Genomic DNA, 24,655 nt, shown 5'->3' with positions numbered 1-24,655 from the left:
CCCACATAGTTCTAAAGCATAATGCCTGAAAGTCACGTATGTTAAAATTATTTCATTTAGTTGTAACTACTTTATTACAGTCACGTCTCAAATGTGCTATATCATTACATGCTACTAAGGTTAGCATCCGTTGTTATACTAGAACTCAAATTATGAAACCTAATTTACTTAGCATATTATATGAATTAAGTGTCACGTCCAGGCTTGAATAAGCGCGAGAATGAAATGAACTTTAACACATATATAACAGTACGTGAAGAGGGCACAATCTTGTATTCAAGCCAAAGGTCGATACTAAATCATTTGTACTAATACTTATATATATATATATATATATATATATATATATATATATATATATATATATATATATATATATCGGTTTATTCGACGGATACCATATTATTATAACCTGAAAATTATGTTACAATACTATGGTATTAAACTAAACATCAAAAATCAACACGTTTTGAAAAATTGAACAAATAATTTGATCCCCAAGAATACAGAATACAAGGATAATATTTGACTGGAACTTAGTTATTGTCAATTAAAGTCCTAAAAGAATTATCAGGAGTCCAGATTTTGGAATGTTCCCAGGGAATTCAAGTGGTGTTCCGAACGAATCCCAATCTTGAAAGTAATCATGTACGTGTAGCCCCGATTGTGCGAATGTGCTAATATTCGCGATGTATGACAAAAAGACGATCTGGAATTTCCTGAAGGTATTTACAGCAACACCAAATATATAGTGATTAGTATTAAATCAATGAGCACTTTGCAATTTTTAGACAATAAATAAATGAATAAATAAGATGTGCTTTCTAATAATTACTAAACAAAACTAAAAGACTTCTATTAAAATAAAAACAAGAGAATCAACAGGACTACGGTTTATATCTTTCCCTCTATGTACATCCCACGACTCTATTGTCCAATACTCCTGTATCTGTCACATTACATCCCCGCTTGCCATATGTCGCAATATTTCAACAATCCAATCATATTTCATCCATACCAAATACCATCAAATAGGAAAATTGCTCCACCTTGAACACAGGTTCATTTTCTAGAGCGCTCTACGATTATGATCAAGGCTGGCTATATAACTCCAACCAAATTAAACAACCTGTTTTCAGCACATTATCTGAAAAATAGAATCTTTACTTACGGATAAAAAAATTATTTATGCAATATGTTGTTATAAATGATCATTGCAATCTACAATCATGGAGACAAATTCAATAGAAAATAAAGATCAACATACCAATTATAATTTAAATCAGCACATCTTATATTTATATCCAAGGATTGCCAAGGTCCAAATAATTCATGTTACAGACAAATCTATCTTCAACATATGAATAACTGAATAACTTTCCTCAGACTTATGCAATCCTGTTCAAAGAATTTTTGTCGACTTAATATTGTTAACTAAAGCGAATAAATGGTAAGATTTTGGTCACGAAAGCCGAGCAACTCTTGCAGGATGCATTATTAATTCTAATAACTGCTAGACATATTCATAAGTTCTCTAGCAAAATAATAGTTTCTGTAAACTGCAAGCAGCAGTCTAGTTCCTTTTGTTTTCTGATCATAATTGTTAAATGTTCAGGGTAGGATAAGAGTATGTACTTGCTGGTGTTCCCGTTTCCCGATCAAATAGTTTACGTAATGAAAAGTATTGACATTTAATTGTATAAATTGTAAACATATGCTAAAGAATCAAAATTAGAATGAGTGACCAATAGGGGCTGTAACTTCACAAAGTGGTGAATAAACCTTCTGACATTAAAAACTATCAGATACCTCATCAAGAACCATGCATACAAATCTTCGCTCAAAATATAATACTCCGTCGTAAAAGCAATACGCCGGAAAACGAACTGAATCAGATATACAAACAAGTGCTATAATTCATATGTGATATTTTAAAATGACGCAACATAAGCATCGTTGAAATAAACATATTGCTGCGAAACAAAATGTTAATGTTGAGGCTCGAACGAACATCACATTTAGTTTATTGAACTGGATCCTCTTGTTGCTCACTTAAGAGTTGCATGGATATTTTTCACATTAACAAAGCTCTCTCTCTCTCTCTCTCTCTCTCTCCTGCCTAATCATACCAAAGACTTACAAAAATGGTACTAACAGCTGCCTCGCTAGGCGCTCAGCATTAAGAGGTTAATGTTAGGACTTGACAGCCTGGTCTCAGGATAATGTGACTGAGTGGGACATCATGATACATGTCTGCGGCATGATGCCCCAGTGCTAGACATCAAAACATGTGCCACGCTGCAGACACCGTATCGATATGACTGAACATTTGTGAAAGCTACGTCAAAAATCTATATCACACTCACTCTCTCTCTCTCTCTCTCTCTCTCTCTCTCTCTCTCTCTCTCTCTATATATATATATATATATATATATATATATATATATATATATATATATATATATATATTATGAAAGATGGAAAACGGTATCTTTGTCAGTTTATTCTCCATGTTCTGCATTGAAAAACGAAAGCATGGGCAGCAACACTGAGGTAAAATGGGAGAAAACAATACATTCTATAATAAAAGGTAATTTATTTATGTGTTCTTATAAAATTCACTGCGCCTGTTTAAAACAATTGAGAATATTATGTTGTATAATGCTGTTCCATGACCAGTACTCATTTCTTGACAATAAAAGTTATTTAGCTGACACGATTTCAGTTTGAATGAGTTTTGATGTAGTAACGCGAGATGCAATATACTCATTAAATATCCGACAAAAATAAATTTGCACGTTTGGTTAATTGTCATGTTATCTAGTAATATACATTTTCTTCTTAAGACAGTTTGATCTACGTGTGCATATTAATCGTAGTTATGGGTACAAAATGACTGTGGTCTATGGAAAAGTCTACTTGCATTCCGTCATGGATTGGGTCACCGATGTGAAATCAATGAGAATTGAATGCTACAAGCCTTCAGCTTTAAATATTTAAGTACTTTTTGCAGGGAAACATTCAATTCAATATGGCGGCCAAACATATAGGAATAAAGTTCATTAACTTTTATGACGTCTTAGCATTGAGAAGACTGTCACGAGTACTTGAATGGAAGCGACTTTTAAACTTTTGTTCATGATTACATAAAATACATTTGAAATGTAGTATTTCTTAAATTAAATTGGATAATGCAATATTGTAACTAGCTAAAGGATATTTTCCCTACTTTTTTCCTTTGTATTTTATCGTGTGGCAAACACGCACAAATATATTTCTTGTTAAGAGTATGGCAGATTCGGAAAATTCCGCTCATGAGTCGACGTGATTTAGCTGTAACTACGATAATCATATTTTTTCTACAAGTGTCTAACTTTCTTATAACGTAAACGAAATTCAAATTATATAAATTAGGCATAAAATAAATTAAAAAAACAACAGAATTTGTCCAGATAATTTAATAAAATTACGCTACGTAATTTACGTAAAACAAAACTGAGAACAGTTTCAGGTAAAGACATTTACATGCACTTGCATACAAAAACGAAATAATGGAAATACTTTGGAAATATGTAGTAGTGTTTCGATTTCTGAAGATATGTGTATCTGAAAAGGGAAGTTGCTTAGCCTGAGACGAGATATATTGTAGCCAAAGCTGACTTAGTTGTATCACGTCCCAAAGTAAGTTCACGTATGCCCCACATAGTCGATTCGACTTATTTAGGTTAAACGTCTGTTTTGATTACGTTCCATCTCCTGTATCTGTTCATGAAGCAATTTAACAGCTCCAAGTACATAAATGCATCATTCGACACCTGACGCGTACTATGGCTTATACTACCTTTCTTTGTTTAATCGATGATAGCTGGCAAAACTGGCTAACGCTAGTTTTCCAGGTCATGCACCTATGTCCCCTCTATCCTTGTCGCGTGGATTAAATTGTCGGCTGCTCCAGAGTGGGTGTGTAAGAACGTTCGCCAGTAGCTTCGTTTGGGTTAGTGGTTTTTCCGGTTTATTCCTTCACCAAATATACTGTCTACCATATATAGCATAGGATATTCTAAAACATGGCGTTAATCCAACAAAAATCAAATAAAACAAAACAAAATTATCTTAGCGATGAATAAACTGCCAAACTTGGGAGCTCATATATCGACGTATTTTTGTAATTGTTCTCCGTAGCTTGACATAAGCTGTTGAGATAAAGACTATTCTGTGGCTATACGTTATCAACTGATACATGATACTGATAATGGACTAGGGCGCATCCATTATTCCCTATAATAAATATAACGAGTGATTTTAGTGCCTTGTGCGTTATCCCAGTTGAGATCTACATATTAGTCGTAGTTCTTAATGTATTCCGAAATTGCTTACAATTCAGAAACATTTTCCTGGATTTTCTTTTTATGAATAGTAAGGTATCGACAATTTAACTTTCATCGTTTGGGTGGGGTATAGTTGCCTCAGGTATGTTATAAAACCAAAATGTTTTAATTAGCATGTAAATGGAAAAATAAAATGTCAGTCATTACGAAATTCCGATCTAACATTTAAAGGACAAAATATAATCTAGTACAAGATAAAGATGTGTTGAGGTAGATATGAAACAAAAGCTTTTAGAAAAGCAAATCACATTCCCTACCTGAACTAGTCACATAATAACGACGAAGTATACGCTTCCATACGACGTAAAAGGTGTGTCTACAAAACATTTGTTTATAACTTTGAGATGGCTGATTAAGAGTTCAAACTTGTGTGCGTTTATCGTTACATAAATTGTCAGTTGCCGAATTTAACACATTAAAATTGTAATGTGTTGTGCAACATTCATTATTCGAATACAGTTAGTATCACCAACCCTCTTCAAACGTCTATAATTATTATATATATATATATATATATATATATATATATATATATATATATATATATATATATATATACACACACACACACACATACATACATATATATATATATGATAAAGGATCTTATATGACATCCAAATAATACTGTATGTCAGATATCGAATGGTCAATACTTTAGTGCCTCAGTGTAGGACATCTATCGCAACTGACACATTTACCTAAAACCCCTTAAATTCGGTCATACCGGACTTTGCGGTTCGATGCAGAAAGCCAGCAAACACTTACCCTAGCATAGCGTTCTTGCAACATTTAGATCAAGATTTATCTCAAATGGAGTAAAGTAATGGATCGGTTGTATTTAAAATAAATAGCATAAAATAATTATTTGATTTTATATATTCCTTTTATTTTTTCATAATAGACTGTTTCAATATTTATATTATTTTTAGGCAAACAGTGCCTCTGCCTTCTCTTGCAGTGTTTGCGTTTACTTTATGCCCTTGATTATATTTATAAATGTTGTTAATTGTTTCTAAAAAATGTTTTTTTCTTCACTTTGTATATTAATGAAAGCAGCTTGACCTAACCATATTATTACTTTCTGACCGATGAAAAGCATTAACATGAAAATATGGTCACCAGATATTTATTTGGGTCTATTGCCCGACGTAGAGGGCATAACTATTTAGTGTTGCTAAGTCTGTATCAGGTATGTGGGTGGGGGGGATGGTACACAAAGACAGAAAAAACTCGGAGGCAAGATGGCTGCTGCATAGAAGTTACACGCCACAGACAAAGAAATATGTTCAATTTCTGGCGGAGAAGGTTGTATCGCGAGATAACATAATCAAAATAGGTGTCATTTATGCTGGTTCAGTAAATTAAAATTGTCAGCAGCACAACCAAAGTCGAGTTTGCGTCAGAATTGGAGACAACACTCGAAATTCACAAAGCCATGAAATTACTAGTAGGTCATCGACCTGCTCAACATTAACATCAACATTATGTAAGGGATAACTAACTCCGCAGTCTTTTAGTCCATGACCACGGTAAAGGAACAGTTCTCCTGGCAGATCAGCGTTCAGCGCCACGACACGTCGTCGCGACCTTATTGAAAGGGCAACGAGCGAACTCCCAAGAACGCAAGCCGATGGGTTTCATCAACCTGAATTCAACTGCATGTCTGGATAAAAGCTATGGGGTCGATTTACGGCCACTTGTCGATGGACGTGTAGGAAAGCTGGAAGCTAACATATGTCAGGTGTCCTGGATGACTCTCGGATTCCGTTTTGTCTGAAACAGGTTTGCTTACGGTACAAGCGCCTTACTCGAGAACAGTTGTTGACGCAAGCAGAAAGAGTACGCCCTAACGATGGCCCTGACAGTGCTGGCTCTGTTTGTGAACTACAAGTATTTTTAATGACCTCGCTCTATTACCGACACTGCTGAAACATAAGCAGCTCTGGTGTAGACGTTTATTCGCTGCGTTTGAGTCATAGTGAGGAGCCTTGCAACCTTAAATATGTTAACGCTGAAGACACTACGCGATGGGGCTCAAAACCGTTTGATAGGCGCAGGCTGAGAAGGTCGTATGGAGGGCTCTAGGCAAAGCGGTTGATTGTGAAAATATCAAAGACAAAATATATGCCTACTGATATGATTAGGACACAAAGAAATTAGTCTTTCGACCAGAACGCTGAAAGAAAACTAAACACAGACGACACATTTCTGAGGCTAGCTTAAATTGCAACAGAGTGTGTCGAGAAATAATTTGCCTTTACAGTTTCCACAACTATCAACATGTGAAATAAAGATGGCATCTAAGAATATAAATGCGCTTGGGTGTCCCTATCAGAAATCGCAATGCGGCTACGAAACGAAAACTCTATTATGCGGGTGTGACCTTAGAATAATAGTTACCAAGAAGTGCGACCACATTTTGGCATACCCCAACACCCAGCAAGGCTTGGAAACAAATGTTTGTGTCAACTGGGTTACATCACGCTCCAACTTCGCAGTCTTCTTTATTACGAATACTGTTCTTACGCGGACGAGAAATATCGTGATCTATTTGATGTGCTCCAGGGGGAATCCTCGTTTAGAAAGAGTAGAGAGCCTTTACACACATTTATTTGATGCGAGTGATGGGGCCTAGTCTGAGATCTACTATGTTTTAATCCATGTGTATTATTAGATCATGGATTCCTCAGCTGGCAACGAGTCAAAAAAATTCAAGCATGTGCCGTGAAAGTGCAAGAGGCGATGGCGGTATCATTATGTTCTCCAAAAGAAAGCCAGGTAAGGCAAAGGATGACATTTTCTTTTATTATATGGTGGCTATTAATTGCCCCCCAAACTCAGGTACCGGTAATTATATCTAAGTCGAGCAAACTCTGATATAAATACCTAAGATTTCGGGCTTTCGCTGCTTATCATAATATTGGTCTAGATAAGATAAATACCACCACCAAGTCAAAGAATGAAGAGTGTACCCACAATTGCGTCTGTGAACTAAACAGATCGGCGATATCAATGCGCTTCTCTCAGCATGCATGTAGACATCTATGGACGCTAACAAAGAGCTGGTCGCCTGCCTGGTGATGTATTCCAGTATGCATCCAAGACGATTTCGCTGGTTTGGCACATCAGGTAGCGCCAAGAGATACGGTTTTTTACTTACCTGCAAATGCTGCTGAGGTCCATCTATGAAGCCAAAAGCTTAGGGTGTTTCGCTAGAGGGACGCAGGGCAGAACGTTAGCGATTTCTTCCCCAGCAACAAAAGCGACACTTTACCGTCACGGTTGTGGAATGTCACTTAGTAAATCACCATGGAGGATGGACCCCATTCGATCCGCATGAATGATGAATTATTGGTCTAATACAACACTGTAGGTCAGGAAGCAGAGCCGAAAAAGTCGTCAATGTCCTTCAGCAGGGAACCGGTACCTTATCCTCTTTTATCGCTTTCCGTCTCCGCAAGTAGACCGTGCTTACGTAACAACAAAGCTGTGAAGAACTGACCAGGCATTTGCGGCGATGATTCGTGTCAGCAGCTAGCATTAGGGTCGCCTGACACGAGCAACGGATACAAGCTGCTTGTGCAAGATTGTCATAACCAAAAAACGGGATAGCGCGGTCAGTCCGTATTCTCATCGAGCATTGGCGAAAACGGAGCTCATAAATACTACCCGCAGCATACTGAGGATTACCGTGATTTTGCTGCAACAAACGGTGTTTCATCTCAAACACAGTGTGGAATTCAGCTCTTGTACTTGTGACACGAGAACTCCACTTTCCCGCACATCAGAGACCGGAAATTCTTGTTCTTTCTCGTGCCGCATGAAACTCTTTGGCCATAAACACCACCGTTTTGAATAGATAGCTTTATGGCTTTAACCCTGGCCAATTTCGTTGCTGACCTCTCCGACGAATCTGTCACAACAGGGGTCATAACAGTTTAGGGAAGCCATGTAATCTAATTATATCTCCTCACAGCTGCTAGAGGTGCGTGCCTATTGCATAGTTGACGTCTTTCTACCCACTGAAGAGCTTTAACACGCAGCTCAACAACGCACAACACTTCTGTCTGAAAAGAATCAGGGAGATGGAAGGTCAAACTGTAACAATTTAAAAGTCTCAGTATCAATAAAGAACCTTCCTAATTATCATAATGCTCTGGATAGCCTACATACAAATTAGCACAGAAAAATCCATGTCAGAATTGTTTCCTTAGTGTACAGTAAGGCCAATATATGTACATGAGAGATAATCTCCTTGTGGGCTTTGTTGCACTTACAACTTGATGTTGAAATGCATGCCTAGCTAGAAACTGTGCAAAAGGAGTTGAAGCCAAGATCTAATTTTTCATTCAATTAGTCCAAAAGCATTTATTGATTCGACTGGTATTGTACCTGCATTGCATACCCGATACACATCAGTAGACTATTATTTCTCTCATTTCTCTAGAGAAAACTCGTCAAATGTTCTTTCTTTAGTCGAAAATATGCTTGGAAGTAATATCTCAAGGAAGCTTTCATGGCAAAAGTCTTTACGGAGGCGATAATATCACCTCTTTCTATGCATACAATTTAATACCCCAACGGCCCATAATATACATCAAAGCCCGCATCTGTCCACGTGTTTAGAACCCAACTTCTCGACGTCGGCTCAAAGAACCTTTTATTAACTTTTGCTGATGTTGGAACGCATCCGGGAAAAGGACGCACTAACCACCAGGCCACAGGAGCGGTAGGTTCGTACATGAATCCGACAAGAATAATCATACCAAATTATAGCAACTTGTGCATTTGTGCATCCTTTAACAAAAGCAACGTGCAAATGGATTCAGTTTGTTTATTTATAAAAAGACTAACTTAAGTCAGACTAGAGTCTATCTGATATCATTGGATAATATGGCATAAGTCTGACATCTGTAAAAGTGAAAATAATTTATGAATCATCGAAATATAAAACAAAACAATTGTATCACTTAATTCTGATAGCCAAAGAGAATGCAACTTTATATCCCATATACCTCTACAGCTGAAGATTACACGCTTTAAGTAGAATGCTTCCTGGCAAAACTCGTTGTATTATGATAAACTACTAGGGTTTGCACTAAGTACCCTATTTATGGTGAAATGAACGACCAGGGAGCTTACGAAAATCGGGTTTCTCAATGCGGGCACTTGTGTGTGGCATATGCAAGTAAACTAGTAAACCACAAATAAAACCTACGCAGATTGCAGTTATCCCATGAAAGAAGTGCCCGTAGATTCTTTGTAGGAGTGTTCGGTGGAAACGTTAAAATATACGTTCCAAGTACAGATTTCCGTGAGGAACATAATGGCTGCCTTTCTTCTTGTCAGGTGCATATTCACTTGTTTAGAATGTCCAATTTATTTATGCTTTCTGCTAAAATGTACGCAGTTTCTATTTAACCTAAATTAAAAGCAAATAAATAATTAGAAATATATTTGCATGACATTTCCGCTGGAAAAGCAGAATCTTTTATCATAACAAACTTTCTAGTATTTTCTTAGTTCAAATATATTGTATACCCGTGCTTGCTGACACAACATGTCTGGGAAAAGCGTGATCTAACAGAATAAAATGTCCCTCTTAAATGCAGGTACTGAGTGAAACATCTAGCCTACAATTCCAACAACAGGTGCATTAACAGATCATTTATGTATGTCTATTTTCAAAACGATGTTTCCTTTGGTTTATATCAAAGCTTGTTGAGTACCTTCCGCTTAATAGAAGAAAGCATTAAACTGGTTTTCAAATTTATACGTCAGACAAACTACAAAGACTTTATTTTATACTTAGTAAACGATTTTTGTTATTTTGCATTGGAATTAAAAGCCGTATCCATCTAAATAAATCTGAAGAGAAAGGTCACAACTAATTAATAACGAAGAACTTGTGTGTATGTGTGTGTCCATGCTTGTGTGTGAGTGTGTGTGTGTCTCGTTAAGACTGACCGGTTTGCATACATTAAGGTAAAACAAGCAAGCATGCATGCAAGTATGGAAAATCAGTAAAATCAACTGAAACAACGAAAACTGAAAACAAGAGGTTTTGGGACCCACAGAGTCATATTTTCAAAGAAATATGGTGCTAATGTTTGTATCGTTGAGTATGTATGTATGTATTTATGTATGTATGTATGTATGTATGCATTTTTGTATGTATGCATCATCAAATCATCATTTGGTGTCATGTCTTCCTTTTTTTGCGTAACATGTTACATGAGCAAACGAACCTGATCTAATATATATATATATATATATATATATATATATATATATATATATATATATATATATATATATGCATGTATGTATGTATGTATGTATGTATGTATAGTTAGTTATACGTATTATATACACCATCAAGTTTTATTATATAATTCGATTTCTAATGATATATTGAACTTTCCACACACACATTAATATATATATATATATATATATATATATATATATATATATATATATATATATATATATATATATCAATGTGTGTGTAAGTGATAATCCTAATAAAAAGTGCTAGACGCGTATGTTTAATTGAAAATTTATTCTTCTTCCATTTAGTCTCATTCACAGCCTCACAACGCGGTCCAGATAATTTTTTTGTAGAATATATGATTGTTTAAAACATTTCTTTCCATTTAAATTTTTAAAAAATGTCGTTTAAATAATGCGAAGATAGAATATCTTTTCCAGGTTGTATATAATATCTACTACTTGAAGCGTCCAATATAATTTTGTGTAGCTTGACTCAACATATTAGTTATTACCACAGGAGCATTATCCAATAAAGCATTCACTAAACTGCACGCAAATCAATGTAAAGAGTTCACTGTAGGTTTGAATTAAAATAAGTTTGAATAACACATCGTTTAACAGTATTTGAATTTGGACGCACAAGGTATTTCAGTGCAGAAACAAACCCCAGTATTGAATATATAGGGAAAGAAAACGTGTACTTTCTCCAGATAAAGAAAGACTGACATTTATATCCCGGAGTTTACCGAATTTGATGGTCAAGATAAAAAAAATGAAACACAAAGAAGCCACCATAACATGGATTATTCAGTAAAATAATAAGACACATGCACGCTTTCACACGTTATTTTGATATGCAATTTAAAACTCTACCAATGTAAAAGTTTATGGAGCAGATAAATGCTACAGCTAATGAATTTCAATGTAGATGTCTGTGTCCATGTTTGTATGTGCATGTGTGTCTGGGAATAGAATAATCCATTGTACCGGACAACCTAAATAAATACTGAGCAGACAAGTTGACGCCAGGTCAAAGACCAGTCGGAAAACCAGGTTTTCTATCGTAAAGATGAAATAAGCATGTTTACTGTAAGGAAAATTCAACAGTCTAAATACGACGAAAAGTGAAAACAGGAGCTTTTCGACTTTGCAGTCACACAATCTGTAGGACATCTAAAGCTAATTTTGCAATAAAAGATTAATCAACGTTGAAGCTAGAAAGATCGTAAAGAATCCTAATACAACTACCAGGTGACTTTGCCGGAGAAGATTATATTTAAATCTGGTTGTTCTGCGGCCAGCTATTCTTTTCGAAAATGTATGTATATGTATATGTGTATGTATGTATGTATGTATGTATGTATGTATGTATGTACGTACGTACGTACGTATGTATGTATGTATGTATGTATGTATGTCTGTGTGTGTGTGTATGTGTGTGTGTGTCAAAATATGCATTCAGTAATCGTAATGTGTTTCTTTCTTTTAATTTTCTAATTTGTTCTTTCCATTAAATGAATTTGAAGGCAAGAAAGTCTTGTTAAAATCATGCTTTAAAACAAGCATTCTCAATTTAAAGATATGTATAATAAAGTAAAACTCCAGTTGTCTCACATACTGATTATGGTGGTGAGGATGTGTGCGTTGCTGTCACATAGTTTCAGATGTATTCCCAACCGTTTTGTAAATCAGAGACAATACTTTATTTTGGAAGCAACCACTCAAAACGCCCTACTTATAAAAACAAATATGCTTTGCTAGCATTTGGCGTGTATTCAGTTGTTTCAGGTGATTAGTATACAAAAAAACAAGACGTCGATTCTGATGAATGTAACAATAAATTATAGAAGATCAAACAATACATTACATGCAATATGTTTTAAAATGAAGCAAGAGATGATATATGAAAAGATAGTATTATATTCCTGAAAGACTGAAGACAAATAACAACCCGTTGATCTTGAGGTTCATATCAGTTAAATCTGGACATCTGGATAGGTAAACCCCTCGGTCACGGAAAATTTCAATGCGTACAGAAGTCGGTCTCATTAAGTTACACGATTATCGCAAGACTAAACTAGTTGTCATGATCATGCAAGTTTTTATATATGTTCAAATATTTCAATTAATATCTTTAAATAAGATGTTCCAGGTTTTATCAAATATTTGTCTCTATTTAATTTTGACCCGATTCAACACAAAGAAGTATGATATTAAATATCCAAAATACGACATCAAAATCTCGTCCGAAGTATTGATCTTTGATACTGGCACGCTATCAGCGTGAGGTTGAGCATTCCGAGTAGGTTTTCGAAGGTGCGGTATTTGGAGCAAATTAGTTCTTGCGTTTAATGCCAGAACAACATTGTACACGCACAGTTTTAATGTTGCTTTTCATAGTAAAAGAAATTAGATATCAGATATTATATTACTAATATTTAAGAGTCATATATTTAGAGACCTGACTGTCGTGGTCATTCATACGATATACTTGTGGACGAGTAAAAGATAGATTAGTGTCTGATATTATCGAGATCAGGTGCCTATATCACGAAATAGCAATTAACTATTTAATTCTGTAAACAGACACGTACAGTTTGCATGTATTCAGGACAAAATATGGACGTACCGCCAACTCACTGCATTTATTATTATTATTATTATTATATTTATTGAAATGATAATAAAAGTTCATTAGAAGAGACTTATGGTAATACTTTCCACTAATAAAAGATTTCCAAACATCACGATATTTAGGTATATGGGATTAAGCATCATCACAAGTGATTTCTTTAGAGAGATTTTCTATATCTATCAAAATGTTGCCACGTATGGAAAGATCAATCTGCTTCCTTCTGCACATGTCACTAGCCACAAGTGTCACGTGATGTCCTCCTCCTTTACTATATTATATCTTGTTTTTCGAGCTATTATGCCCCACTATCCTGCTAAAACGATATCTGTGGGCGTGAGTGAATAGAGACCTCCCATCCCATTTGATATCTTGTTTTTGGAGATAATTATCATCAAATATTCTAAGACAGTATTCTCTTTTGCGAATATTGTATGTGGGTGCTAATGTGGGTTATTGAAATGCATTATTTCTTGGGAATCAATATTTGTATAACTGGCATACTTTTGTGATCATATTGGTCAAACTACCTGAATACGTTTATGGATCATAAGCTAGAAAGAAAATACTGAATACAAAGCAGAAACGATGTAAGGTTTTGCATTTATGAATAGGAATTCAAAATAACAGGGCCACAATTATTACTATACAGGTACTTATATTTAAAAGAGCAATTTTTTAATATTGACAAAATGAAGAAGACATAACAAGATCAATATTCATGACAATTAATTTTACCCACTTGCTATCAACAACGTCATATTCATCAACAGTTTTGCTGCAACTGTTCCAACGATTCCGAGAAAAGGACAGAAAAATATAACGTTTTGTAAAGCGATTTAAAAGACAGTGCACTTCTTAAAATTTATTTTATTGTTCACGACATATTGGTTCTGGTATTCTGCTTTCCTAGCGTTACCATTTATTAAAGTTGTTGACTTATATCTGTTATATCAGATCTCCATCATTACTCTCTCTCTCTCTCTCTCTCTCTCTCTCTCTCTCTCTCTCTCTCTCTTTAAGCTATAGGCTCCAGTCCAGCGTTTATATTTTTAAAGTTAATCAGTCAATCAAATGACTCAATATGTTTGCAAACAAATGATAATAAATTAAGATCTATATCCACTTCTTAACGTATATTTGTTTTATCTTTTATGAATTTAATAAAGTCTAAATCGATGTGATCTATATATCTAATTCGATTTTACGCACGTAACATTAAAGGGATGCAGATGAAAACAAGTCACATATTTTATTTCAGTAATTTTTGAACTCTTATTTGCCAAATTGCTGAAGAAAGAAACAACAAAATGACAGGTATGTTCTAGAAACAGTTTGAAATAAAACCTGTGTCAGTTGTTCACGTTTTGTTGTGCTTGATGTGCTCGTTCTGGTGGATCAGTTCTTTTTGATATCAGTTTTATTCACAGCGATTGTTTGATCGAAGCTAAAGAATTAATGTAATAGTACTATTGCACTAAACAATCATTAGTTGAATGGTAACAAGTGACTTAAATAGTATACTGTCAGGGGCTTTGATTGCCTGCTAGATCAGTTGTGTATAATCTCATCGATGTACTTGTTTCAATTACTGGACCAACACATGATAATGAGGTGTGCAAATTATATTGTAAAGTCTTACAGTAAAGTTGACAGTTGAATATGTATATTTCAGCTACACATGTTACATTAGGTAAGTATGTATTTTTTATTGAGTTTACTTTAAAATAAATTAATTTTCTTGAATTCATATTTAACTATTTAACTTCTTGAAAAACAGAGTCTATGAAAATGTCTACTTTTCGTATACCTATGATTCAAAGTGTTCAAAATCAATCCGAAAAGAACTGGTACATAGCGGTTTACTTAGGTTGTCAATCAGCAGTGGGATGTTCCCTATTGTTCCACTGACGTTTATTTGTCCTTCAAGACATATAAGGCAAACAAGGAGTGGCAACATATATACAAATAATATTGAAACGAGAAAAATGTAGAATCACAGTCAGTCGACTATTTATTTGTAATAATCGCATTACACTAAACAAACAGACATGAACCAATATACAAAGAAAGGCATACCTTTTCTTGCTGCATGGGCAGTGTTTGTGTCCATGCCTCATGGGTAAGATTTCAAAGTTTTATAAATTCTTTATAGTGTTTTCATTTCAATTTCTAACTCTGCTATTTGGTTATAGATTTGCACCGAATGATAAGGACGAGGAACATATATTGTACAAGACGAAACATATATTGTACAAGACGAAACATATATTGTACAAGACGAAACATCTATTGTACAAGACGAAACATATATTGTCTGCTTAATAAGAACAAACTATATTTAGTAATACCAGAAACTTAAACTGTTCTCATTAGTTCATTTGATTTTAAATAAGCCTCATGTTTTGTTCAAACCAACGTCATGTATTAATATTACATAGTGTTATATATTTTACATAGTGTTTACTGAACGGTTGTTCAGTCAAGATCTGTAACATCGATCTTCCATTAATTATCTTCATTATGATATCAATCAGGGTGCACTCTACAAAGACTAAATCCTCAGAGAAATGACGAAAGATTGTAAAAGAATAAAAACATGTCTTTTTAGCTTGAATTCATTCACATAATAGCTTGCTTTTCTCACATTGGCATTTACGGAAGATTTATACATTTTTCGTTGAAAATTTGTTTGGCAAATTTGGTGATATGCTTTCAAGGCATTGCCTGCTCATTACACGCCAAGATTCACCTTAGAGCAGACTTAACATAGTATGCATGTAAGCATGCATGTACTCATGCACGATATTAATAGTAATGATAATAATAACAACCATACAATCCGGTATATGTCTCTGCTGACATAATTAGCTTCAATTAAAACTAGTATACGCCATGGAAAAAGAGTAACTTTTGATTAAAATGTATGCGCTTGTTGCTTCTGTAAAACAATATTCTCCAAAACGTGTAAAATAATACGCCAATACAACAGCACAAAAATGAATTACCAGATATGCCCACTGACAAGGATGTAAAAGGTCCAGTACACAGTTGCTTTTTGATATAGAGCAAACCCTTCTGAAATGAACATTGACAGCATATTACAGCCAAAAATTAAATATTGATAAGATTGTTCAAAGACGCATGGCGTTTTGATTAACCTTAATCTTATATAATATTTAACTCTGAAACATTCCATATATATATATATATATATATATATATATATATATATATATATATATATATATATATATATATATATATATATATCGACCATAAATAAATAAATAAAACGAACGAAATACATGCAATCAAGATGAAAAAATGTGTACTTGGTAAACAGTAATACACGCATCTAATAATTAGCTGTTACATTCGTTGAACGATCGTTAATTCCGATGTTAACACTATGGCATGTGACATCAATATTTTGAATTAAAAATCGCTTGCATGATATCAACAATTTATCTTAATATTTACAACAATAACGTCCAATTATTATTATATATAGAAACGAATGCATAACACATCCTGTTTTGTTTCTTATTTCGGTGTCATCAACATATATACGCTATATGTGTGCCTATATCTATTTTTTTCTTCGTAAAGAAAACATAAGATAAAAATATAATTTTTGTATTTTCAATTTCTAGTTTTAGATTTCAAGACTTTCCATATTTATATTTTTCATTACACTTTATATCCATCAATATATTTTCCATTTAATATAGTCAAATTTTCATTCAAGATAGGGAATTAAATTTGTGTAAGATGTAAGATAAACATATAATTCGTCTTTGTTTTTTCCTAAAGATTTTTCCTCTGAATAATGCGCTGTATTTTGTATTTTTACTACTGGCTTCTTGATTACAACGGATTTTTTATTTGACAATGTTTTGGATATGCGCAGGGCATTTGTTCCACATTCAGTCAAGGTAACAGTGTTAACTTCAATCTGTAAGTTTGTATATTTTGAAAATAGAAATTTGTTGAGTTTTCGCAAGGTGATACATGCTATTAATTTTTCAAAACTTTTAGTGACAGTTGCTTGTACACATGGTCGTTCTACCAGCTATAAATAATACGAAGTATCATGTGGATTATGGGGTTGAAATATTTGCAATTACTGCATGTTTGTTAGCACCAATAAATAGTAAGTTGTATTTGCTATAATTTATAAGTTCCGAATGAGCAAGTTGCCTATTTGTAAGGGATTTAATTTCTTGCTATCTTTCGCCGAATTTTTGCTTTTCTCAAACAAATTGCAATGTTTTCCTCAGATGATTAATCCACGCCCCTTAATACTGAATAAATACCGACATTAATAAACCCGTTACACTTTATTGATTGTTCAGCACTGTCATATAAGATTTATATAATCTTGAGTAAGAAAGTGGTCTGATAGAAGAAGTTACCAAATGTGTCTTTCCATTTGTTCTTTATATTCCAGAGCTTTTTCATCGGGCTGTTCTGAGGTAGCCGTATGCGGTAAGTACTACAGTCAAATAGCGATTTCTCCTCATTGTGCCTGTACATCACCATTAATATACATGTGCATATTTCTTTTACAGAACGATATAATTTACGATGGTGACCATTGTTGTTGTATTCTGTATCCATTTTATCCTTATATCATCTTTTCCATCTTTCTCTGTGTCATTCGCTCTGTTTGAAAATTGTGCAATAATGTTCCAATAATTATTTTTTTGTCGAATTAATGACCTGCTTTCTTTAAAATATGGTTTTAATGATAAAACCACACATAGACTGGTTCTATATCTCATAAAACAATTAGTTTCATATGACCTTTCACAATAAATATTGCCAGTCAACAGCAATCTCCCTCGAAACATCCCACAAAAGCATAGTTGACTCCCAAATGCTGTTTTCACAATATCGATAGATTTATTAAAAGTTTGCTAACCTGCTGTTATGATAAACTGTCAACATTTTCCACAAGAAAATATCTTCTTTCTGAGTATTCTTAATATATCAAAAAGGAGTATGTACGCTCTTTAAATGGATAGGCATTGTATCTCTCAGCTGATATTAATTTTCACACATATTGCGTTTCTCAAACAACTACTTAACGACATTGATTGTGGTGTATATATATATATATATATATATATATATATATATATATATATATATATATATATATATATATATATATATATATATATATATATAACCATATTTATGGGAATTAAAGCATCCAACTAGCTTCTCTTTCTTCAAAAACCTATTTTCACAATATTTGAGATATTATAAATTCATATAGTCCTAAAATTAATGTTAGAGCACTGCAATTCCAACGAATGATTATATTAAAAAAATAAATCAGTCAGTCCTGTCTACCTCTCCAAGACTGATGTTTCTATTAAAAATCCACAATTCCGCGTAAAGTCCTTTATATAAATTGTCACTGCGCTTTAGAATAAAACGCAATACAAGAATCGCATGAATCACATATGCATTTCGAGATATTCTTTTACAGAATGGAAGTCAGGTCATGTACGCTAGGTGATCAGGAATAGGACAAGAACCCCTTTCCAGAAATTCCACGACCTCCACTCACATAACGTGACGTGTACTTGTACCTCTATAGTGTGACTTAGCGTTGGAGATTATTATTAAATGGATCACCCTATTTGATATATGAGTCGTCTTTAAAGTACAACCTACAATCATATGATTTTATCATTAAATATGTCAATAACTAAATAAAAACTATTATTATGAAAATGATATACATATTATAGGTACAAAAATAATGTGCTTAAAACACCTTATTAAATCCGTTGCTAAAGGCGACTGTGTCGATGCGGTTTTCAAGAGTGTTCCACCTGTTTGGTTTGAAGAAGCACATTGCACCTAGTTTAGAATCCCATGATTTTGAAAGTATCCTTGCGAAGTACTTGCGCAAGTAATATTGCTGCTCTGCACTAGTGCTAGCATAAATGACATATTATAAAAAGCAGTTGCTGAGAATGTATGTTAATGCTGACTCGACGAGTTCTCTATTTGACCCGGTGCTTCTAGAACAATTACACACACCAATGCTATATTTCAGTTGAGCTTGGCAAGGAGTCCTTTCGTATTTTCCAAAGCGGTTCTGATAATTGTAATACCATTGCAATTACGGAATACTTGCATAACTGTGATACAAATGGACCGGTATTGCAGGGCGTCAATAGTAAGTTAAATATTGACAATGACATGGCGACCTACAGTACCGACCATTCACCCCATGGAACCAATGTATTTTGTACCAGTTTCTAATTAGCTCATACTTTAGATGCATCGTAAATAGTAATACCAAAATTACAATATGGTGATTTCTATCAGAAATTGGAAGACAGCAAAATTTGACAACCTACTAGGTTACAGAACCATGATTCCAAAGTTATCTGACAGTGATCATGTTAGCTCGTTTAGTGGTCGAGTGTTAGATGTACCCTATTTGAGAAAATAGGAACAAATACAATATTTGTAGACAAACATCCGTATAAAAACTGTTCTTCAAAAACCTTTAATAATAGAACCGAGACGGTTCCACTTTTAACAAACAATAATTCTTTAGTACATATTAATGTGCTCGAATTTACAACGAATAGATTATTTTGGAGCGTGTCTGCCAAAATGCATTCGGCAATAATAACTAGGATATATGTGTTCAACATAAAGCACTTCTGAAAATTGGTTATGTAAGTAAAAACGTCTAAAATGTACATAGCAGATAGTTTTAAATGTACAAATTCATGCTAAATGATGGATAAAAATCGATGAAAAAGGAATTGTGGGTATTATATCCTGGTCCTTATTCACTATTTGTGTCTTTTGCTCAAAAATATATACAACTAATTGTATTTACATTGACCATAACGTAAAAGTTATGCCACATCACTGTACATTCGAGGTAAGATATGCTAAATACATTTATATCCTGGCAAAGAAATATCTTCGAAGAAACCTCTAGAAACGAAAGAAATGATCAAACTGCATTCTAATGTCCCGTTTTATAACATAATATCTAGGCAATTAATAGTCATCTGGGTAATAATTTTACCTAACGTCTTTGAATGTGTTTGCATAAAATAATGGTATCATTTACATGTCTTCCTTAGCGGCCGTTGTCTGGAAAACGTATATGAAAAAGGTGTGCGCATTATATGCTCGCCTTAGAGAATTGAAGTAAATCCTGGAATTTGCGCATTTTTCTTCACAGACTAGACGTTTCACCATTGTTGAAAAGCAAGTCATTCTATTTCGGTGTTAATGACATTGTATCGCTCATGAATGGAAGATGATTCCTGGAACATTTGGGATATTGTAGCGGGGTAGAGAGAGCTATGATCATAATAAAATCAGTTAAAACCTTGAGGCTAAGAATGAGAAAGATAGAAACGTGGCACATAGAAGTGTTATCAAATCATTGCGATGTTAAAGAAGGAAGATACGAAACCTTCATATTGTGATTATGCAGCCTGATTTGGTGGCTTGCATTTGTCTGTGTGGATATACTCAGTGTGCCACAAAAGGGGAAAAGGCAATACTTGATACAGACTTTAGCATTCAAACTGTCCAATGTTTAAACTTTAGCCTTTGTTAATTACAATTATCCAGCGCCACTTGTGAAACCGAGAATTAATAATTATACATGTATCTGCTCAAATTTAGAACATACATGTTCGATGGGACGCTCATGAATATAAATGCTGTTGAAAACTGCATTAGACAGCAAGGTTTCTATGTTCTCTAGATACCTAGTTTTAAATTAAATTGACCCATGTACACGATACTTCTTCAAAGTTACATGAAATGTATTCGCATTAATTATTTTCAGCAAATCAGAGGACTATATGATTTTCAATATACCGTATCAACTACATTTTACTTAATACACAGTTTGTTTGCTTTTTCATACTGTTATATCGTCTCTGTTACTCGGCTACTTTTAAGGCCAAGGTTGCACTTGGAGCGTTTGGAATGCCTGGAATTCACAAGGAACCTGCAGCGTCACATGTGGCGGAGGTTCACAGGCCCAAAGCAGAAACAGGACATGCATCAATATAATTTCGCCAAGTAACTCTAAATGCAGTGGAACAACAGCGGAATGCCGATCTATTCTATGCAACAATCAAACTTGCACAATAGGTAAGGAAGTATTTTGCTGCTTCTAGAGCAATGAAATATATCAGCATTGTAGAATAAACAGTTCAGTCAATTATCAGAAAGAAAAATAGCTAAGATAAGAACGATTGGAATATTGCAGTTAAAAGTGTTTCTTTACTCAACAAAGTAATACAAATATGTCTCCTCTGCAAAATGTGTTGAAGGTGTATGTAGGAACAGAATGTCTACACGTAATACGGAAATAGCCTTGATCCTTTTGTAGATGGTAAAATTCATGTATGAAAATTATAAGGCATGTAAACAGGTTGGAGATGTACAGATGAATGACATGAAAATTGGCAACCTAAAGAACACAACCTAATCAAGATATCTCTGAAATGTCGTTATATATCCCTAACAGATATTCTAGTTTTTTTATAATGATATGCCATGCAAATTGCAACACGGCTCTGATGACGGGACGTAATCCAGGACAGTTATTAACAGTGCAAGTAAAAACATTAAAAAAGGTTTGCATTTATCCAAGCATCATTAAATGTGCTCATATTTAATCGGTATCATTTGTCTTTCTTCCTTTAGAGGGTTATGCCTGACATATGTTAATAAAAAAGGTGTGCGTGAACAGTCATTGCCTTAAAAAAGGAAGTAAATCTTGGAATCTACTTTTCTCTCATCACAGACTTACATTTTTACCACGTTAGAACGATAAACCAATCCATTTAGGTGTTGATGAGATCCAAAAGTTAAATACTGTTTTCATCATATAAAGCAAACCATTCCTCGAGCAAATGCATCATTGTAATGTAACAGAAAGATATGATATTGTAGTAAAATCAAACACTAGTAAAAATGAATGCGAATTATAGACACGCATAACAAACGTATTATAAATAAATTGCCTTGTTATAGAATCAGTATAATTCATCGAAGAAATAGCGATCACACAACCTCAATAAATGCCTGGGTTTGTAAAGGTAGATTTACCCAGTTTGACAAACAAGGTACAGTGCCATATTTTATTTTACAAACTTTAGAATAAAACACTATTTTTTCATTAAGTTCAGTTATTGAATTCCGAGATCTGTTAGTTATATATTTATATGCTCGCTGTTAGATCAGTCAGATGCTTTTTTGTTACACACGCACTATTGACGCTGCAGCTGAAATAAATGGCTTACACGCCTCATTTTAAGCAATCGCTTAAAATATGGTTTGATAGTCCAATTGTTCATAGAAAGGGTTCTTCTAAATTAGCGACCTACGATCTGTTCATTACAATTTGTAATATACCGTATGCACTACGCGTTTTTAACAAACATAGCGAAATTGTTATTTTCGTATTCCTATTATATTCATATATTTTGTAACTGTAACCCGCAGATGGAAATTGGAGCCCTTGGGGAGTGTGGGAATCAAATGGAACCTGTATTGAAACATGTAGTGGATGTTTACAGGCTCAAAATAGGATCCGGACTTGCTCTAATCCCAGGCCCCAAAATAACGGAAAACTGTGCATTGGAACTTCAACAGAATCTCAAACCATTGAATGCGACTCACAAATATGTCCTCAAGGTAAGGATTCTTGCTGATAATTGAATTGAAAAGAAGACTGAATGTTCTAGTGTGAACAATCACGCCAGTCATAAAAAAGAAACAAAAAGCTGATCACATGGAGCTATTTTTCAAGTAAAGTTAGACAAATTTTTGTTTTCTTCAGAATGTTTTGATGGTGTAGACAGCACATACAAACCATTTGCAAATGTATTTAACTACCTGGAGATTTGCAGATATCGCAAACATAACCAGTCACATATGATTAGATAGAACAAACCTGATCGCGTTTGTATAGAGTGAACACACTTGGCCCTGTGAATTTGAGAAGTTATGCAAATTTATGTCCCGAGCAAACTGATTTAACGATAAAGGCATGGATATAAACTGCGATAAAATACAAATATAGTCGAAAAGTTGAAAAGAGGGTGTAGCAAACGAAACACTGGTCTGAGACAGGCAAGGCAGACAAAACTGTTGTTAGGTCAGTTTAATATTTGTAAATATTTATTTTAAAATTAGTATCATAATTTACGATATTAAATGAAAAGAAAATGATAACCGTGCACTCAACGATTATTTCCATCTTCATTTCAGGACAGTCTAACATAAATTATTTAACCTATGTATGCGGGAAATTGCTTTTCATCTTCTGACATTTATCTGGTCTTGCATTTTGTTTATTTACTTCCATACGGAAACTTAGTGGATGGTCAATGGTGTGCTTGGTCTCCTTGGACGTCTATCAGTTCTTGTAGTGTTCCATGTGGTGGAGGTACTAGGACACAAATAAGGGCCCGGTCATGTTCAGATCCTCATCCAGACAATGGTGGTTTACGATGTGATGGAATTTCGACTGAATCTCAAACCGTTCAGTGCAACACGCAAAACTGTTCTCGAGGTAAGTGATGCTACTATTAAAACTACTACAACTACCTAAGGGGAAAACCTGTCTGTCGCAGGATATGCGACAAAACAAATAATGTTACTTAGTGTAGCATATGCATTTTTCCTGATTATCTTTCTTCATTTGAAATATTTTCTCAGTGATGTTTTCTTTTATTCACGCTCACTTTTTCCATACGTTTTCATCTGATTTTAACTAGTGGACGGACTTTGGAATGCTTGGACTGATTGGACTTCTAACGAAAAATGGAGCGGCACGTGTGGGAGAGGTACAAGGAATCAAACCAGGATTCGGTCATGCACCGATCCCATTCCCAGAAACTGTGGAAGCCAGTGTAATGGAAATGAAATGGAATCGCAAATCATTCAATGCAACAGACAAACTTGTCCTCCAGGTAAGGTATTCTGCCCTACATCAAATTTAAAGGTATGTTATACCTCTAGAGTAAATATCAGTCGTATAGAAAACTATATAAAATAAGAATGTGGCATAAATCAACTTTTGCTTGCCGTGTTCTAAGTCAACAACATTCATAAAATGCGCCCCCCCCCCCCATGCGAATTATTGTATGACTTCTCAACAATATGCAGTCAAGCTGGATATATTAACGAACAATACAGATAGTATCGATTAATAGCAGATAATTGAGGTAAAGACTACACCTATCATATTCCTCAGAACGGTGAACCACAGTGCAGGTGGCAATTTAATGGAATACAAAACCATTCAGTGCAACACAAACATGTCTTCAGGGTA

The 24,655-nt window shown here is 34.3% G+C and overlaps 1 protein-coding gene across 1 annotated transcript in view; it reads left to right on the top strand.

Annotated features, from left to right (window-relative positions):
- Positions 1-24,655, top strand: part of LOC149789226 (SCO-spondin-like) — a 59,769-nt gene that overhangs the window by 32,613 nt on the left and 2,501 nt on the right. The window contains exons 16-21 of the mRNA XM_089973592.1: positions 15,326-15,421; positions 17,753-17,790; positions 21,268-21,462; positions 22,822-23,013; positions 23,699-23,893; positions 24,099-24,293. Of these exons, the coding sequence (XP_089829718.1) occupies positions 15,326-15,421; positions 17,753-17,790; positions 21,268-21,462; positions 22,822-23,013; positions 23,699-23,893; positions 24,099-24,293 (911 nt within the window). The remainder of the gene's footprint in view (positions 1-15,325; positions 15,422-17,752; positions 17,791-21,267; positions 21,463-22,821; positions 23,014-23,698; positions 23,894-24,098; positions 24,294-24,655) is intronic.

Source organism: Sinohyriopsis cumingii, chromosome 11, assembly GCF_028554795.1.
Source record: "Sinohyriopsis cumingii isolate HCF-2022 chromosome 11, ASM2855479v2, whole genome shotgun sequence".
NCBI lineage: Eukaryota > Metazoa > Mollusca > Bivalvia > Unionida > Unionidae > Sinohyriopsis > Sinohyriopsis cumingii.
This window is presented reverse-complemented; position numbering and strand designations above follow the sequence as displayed.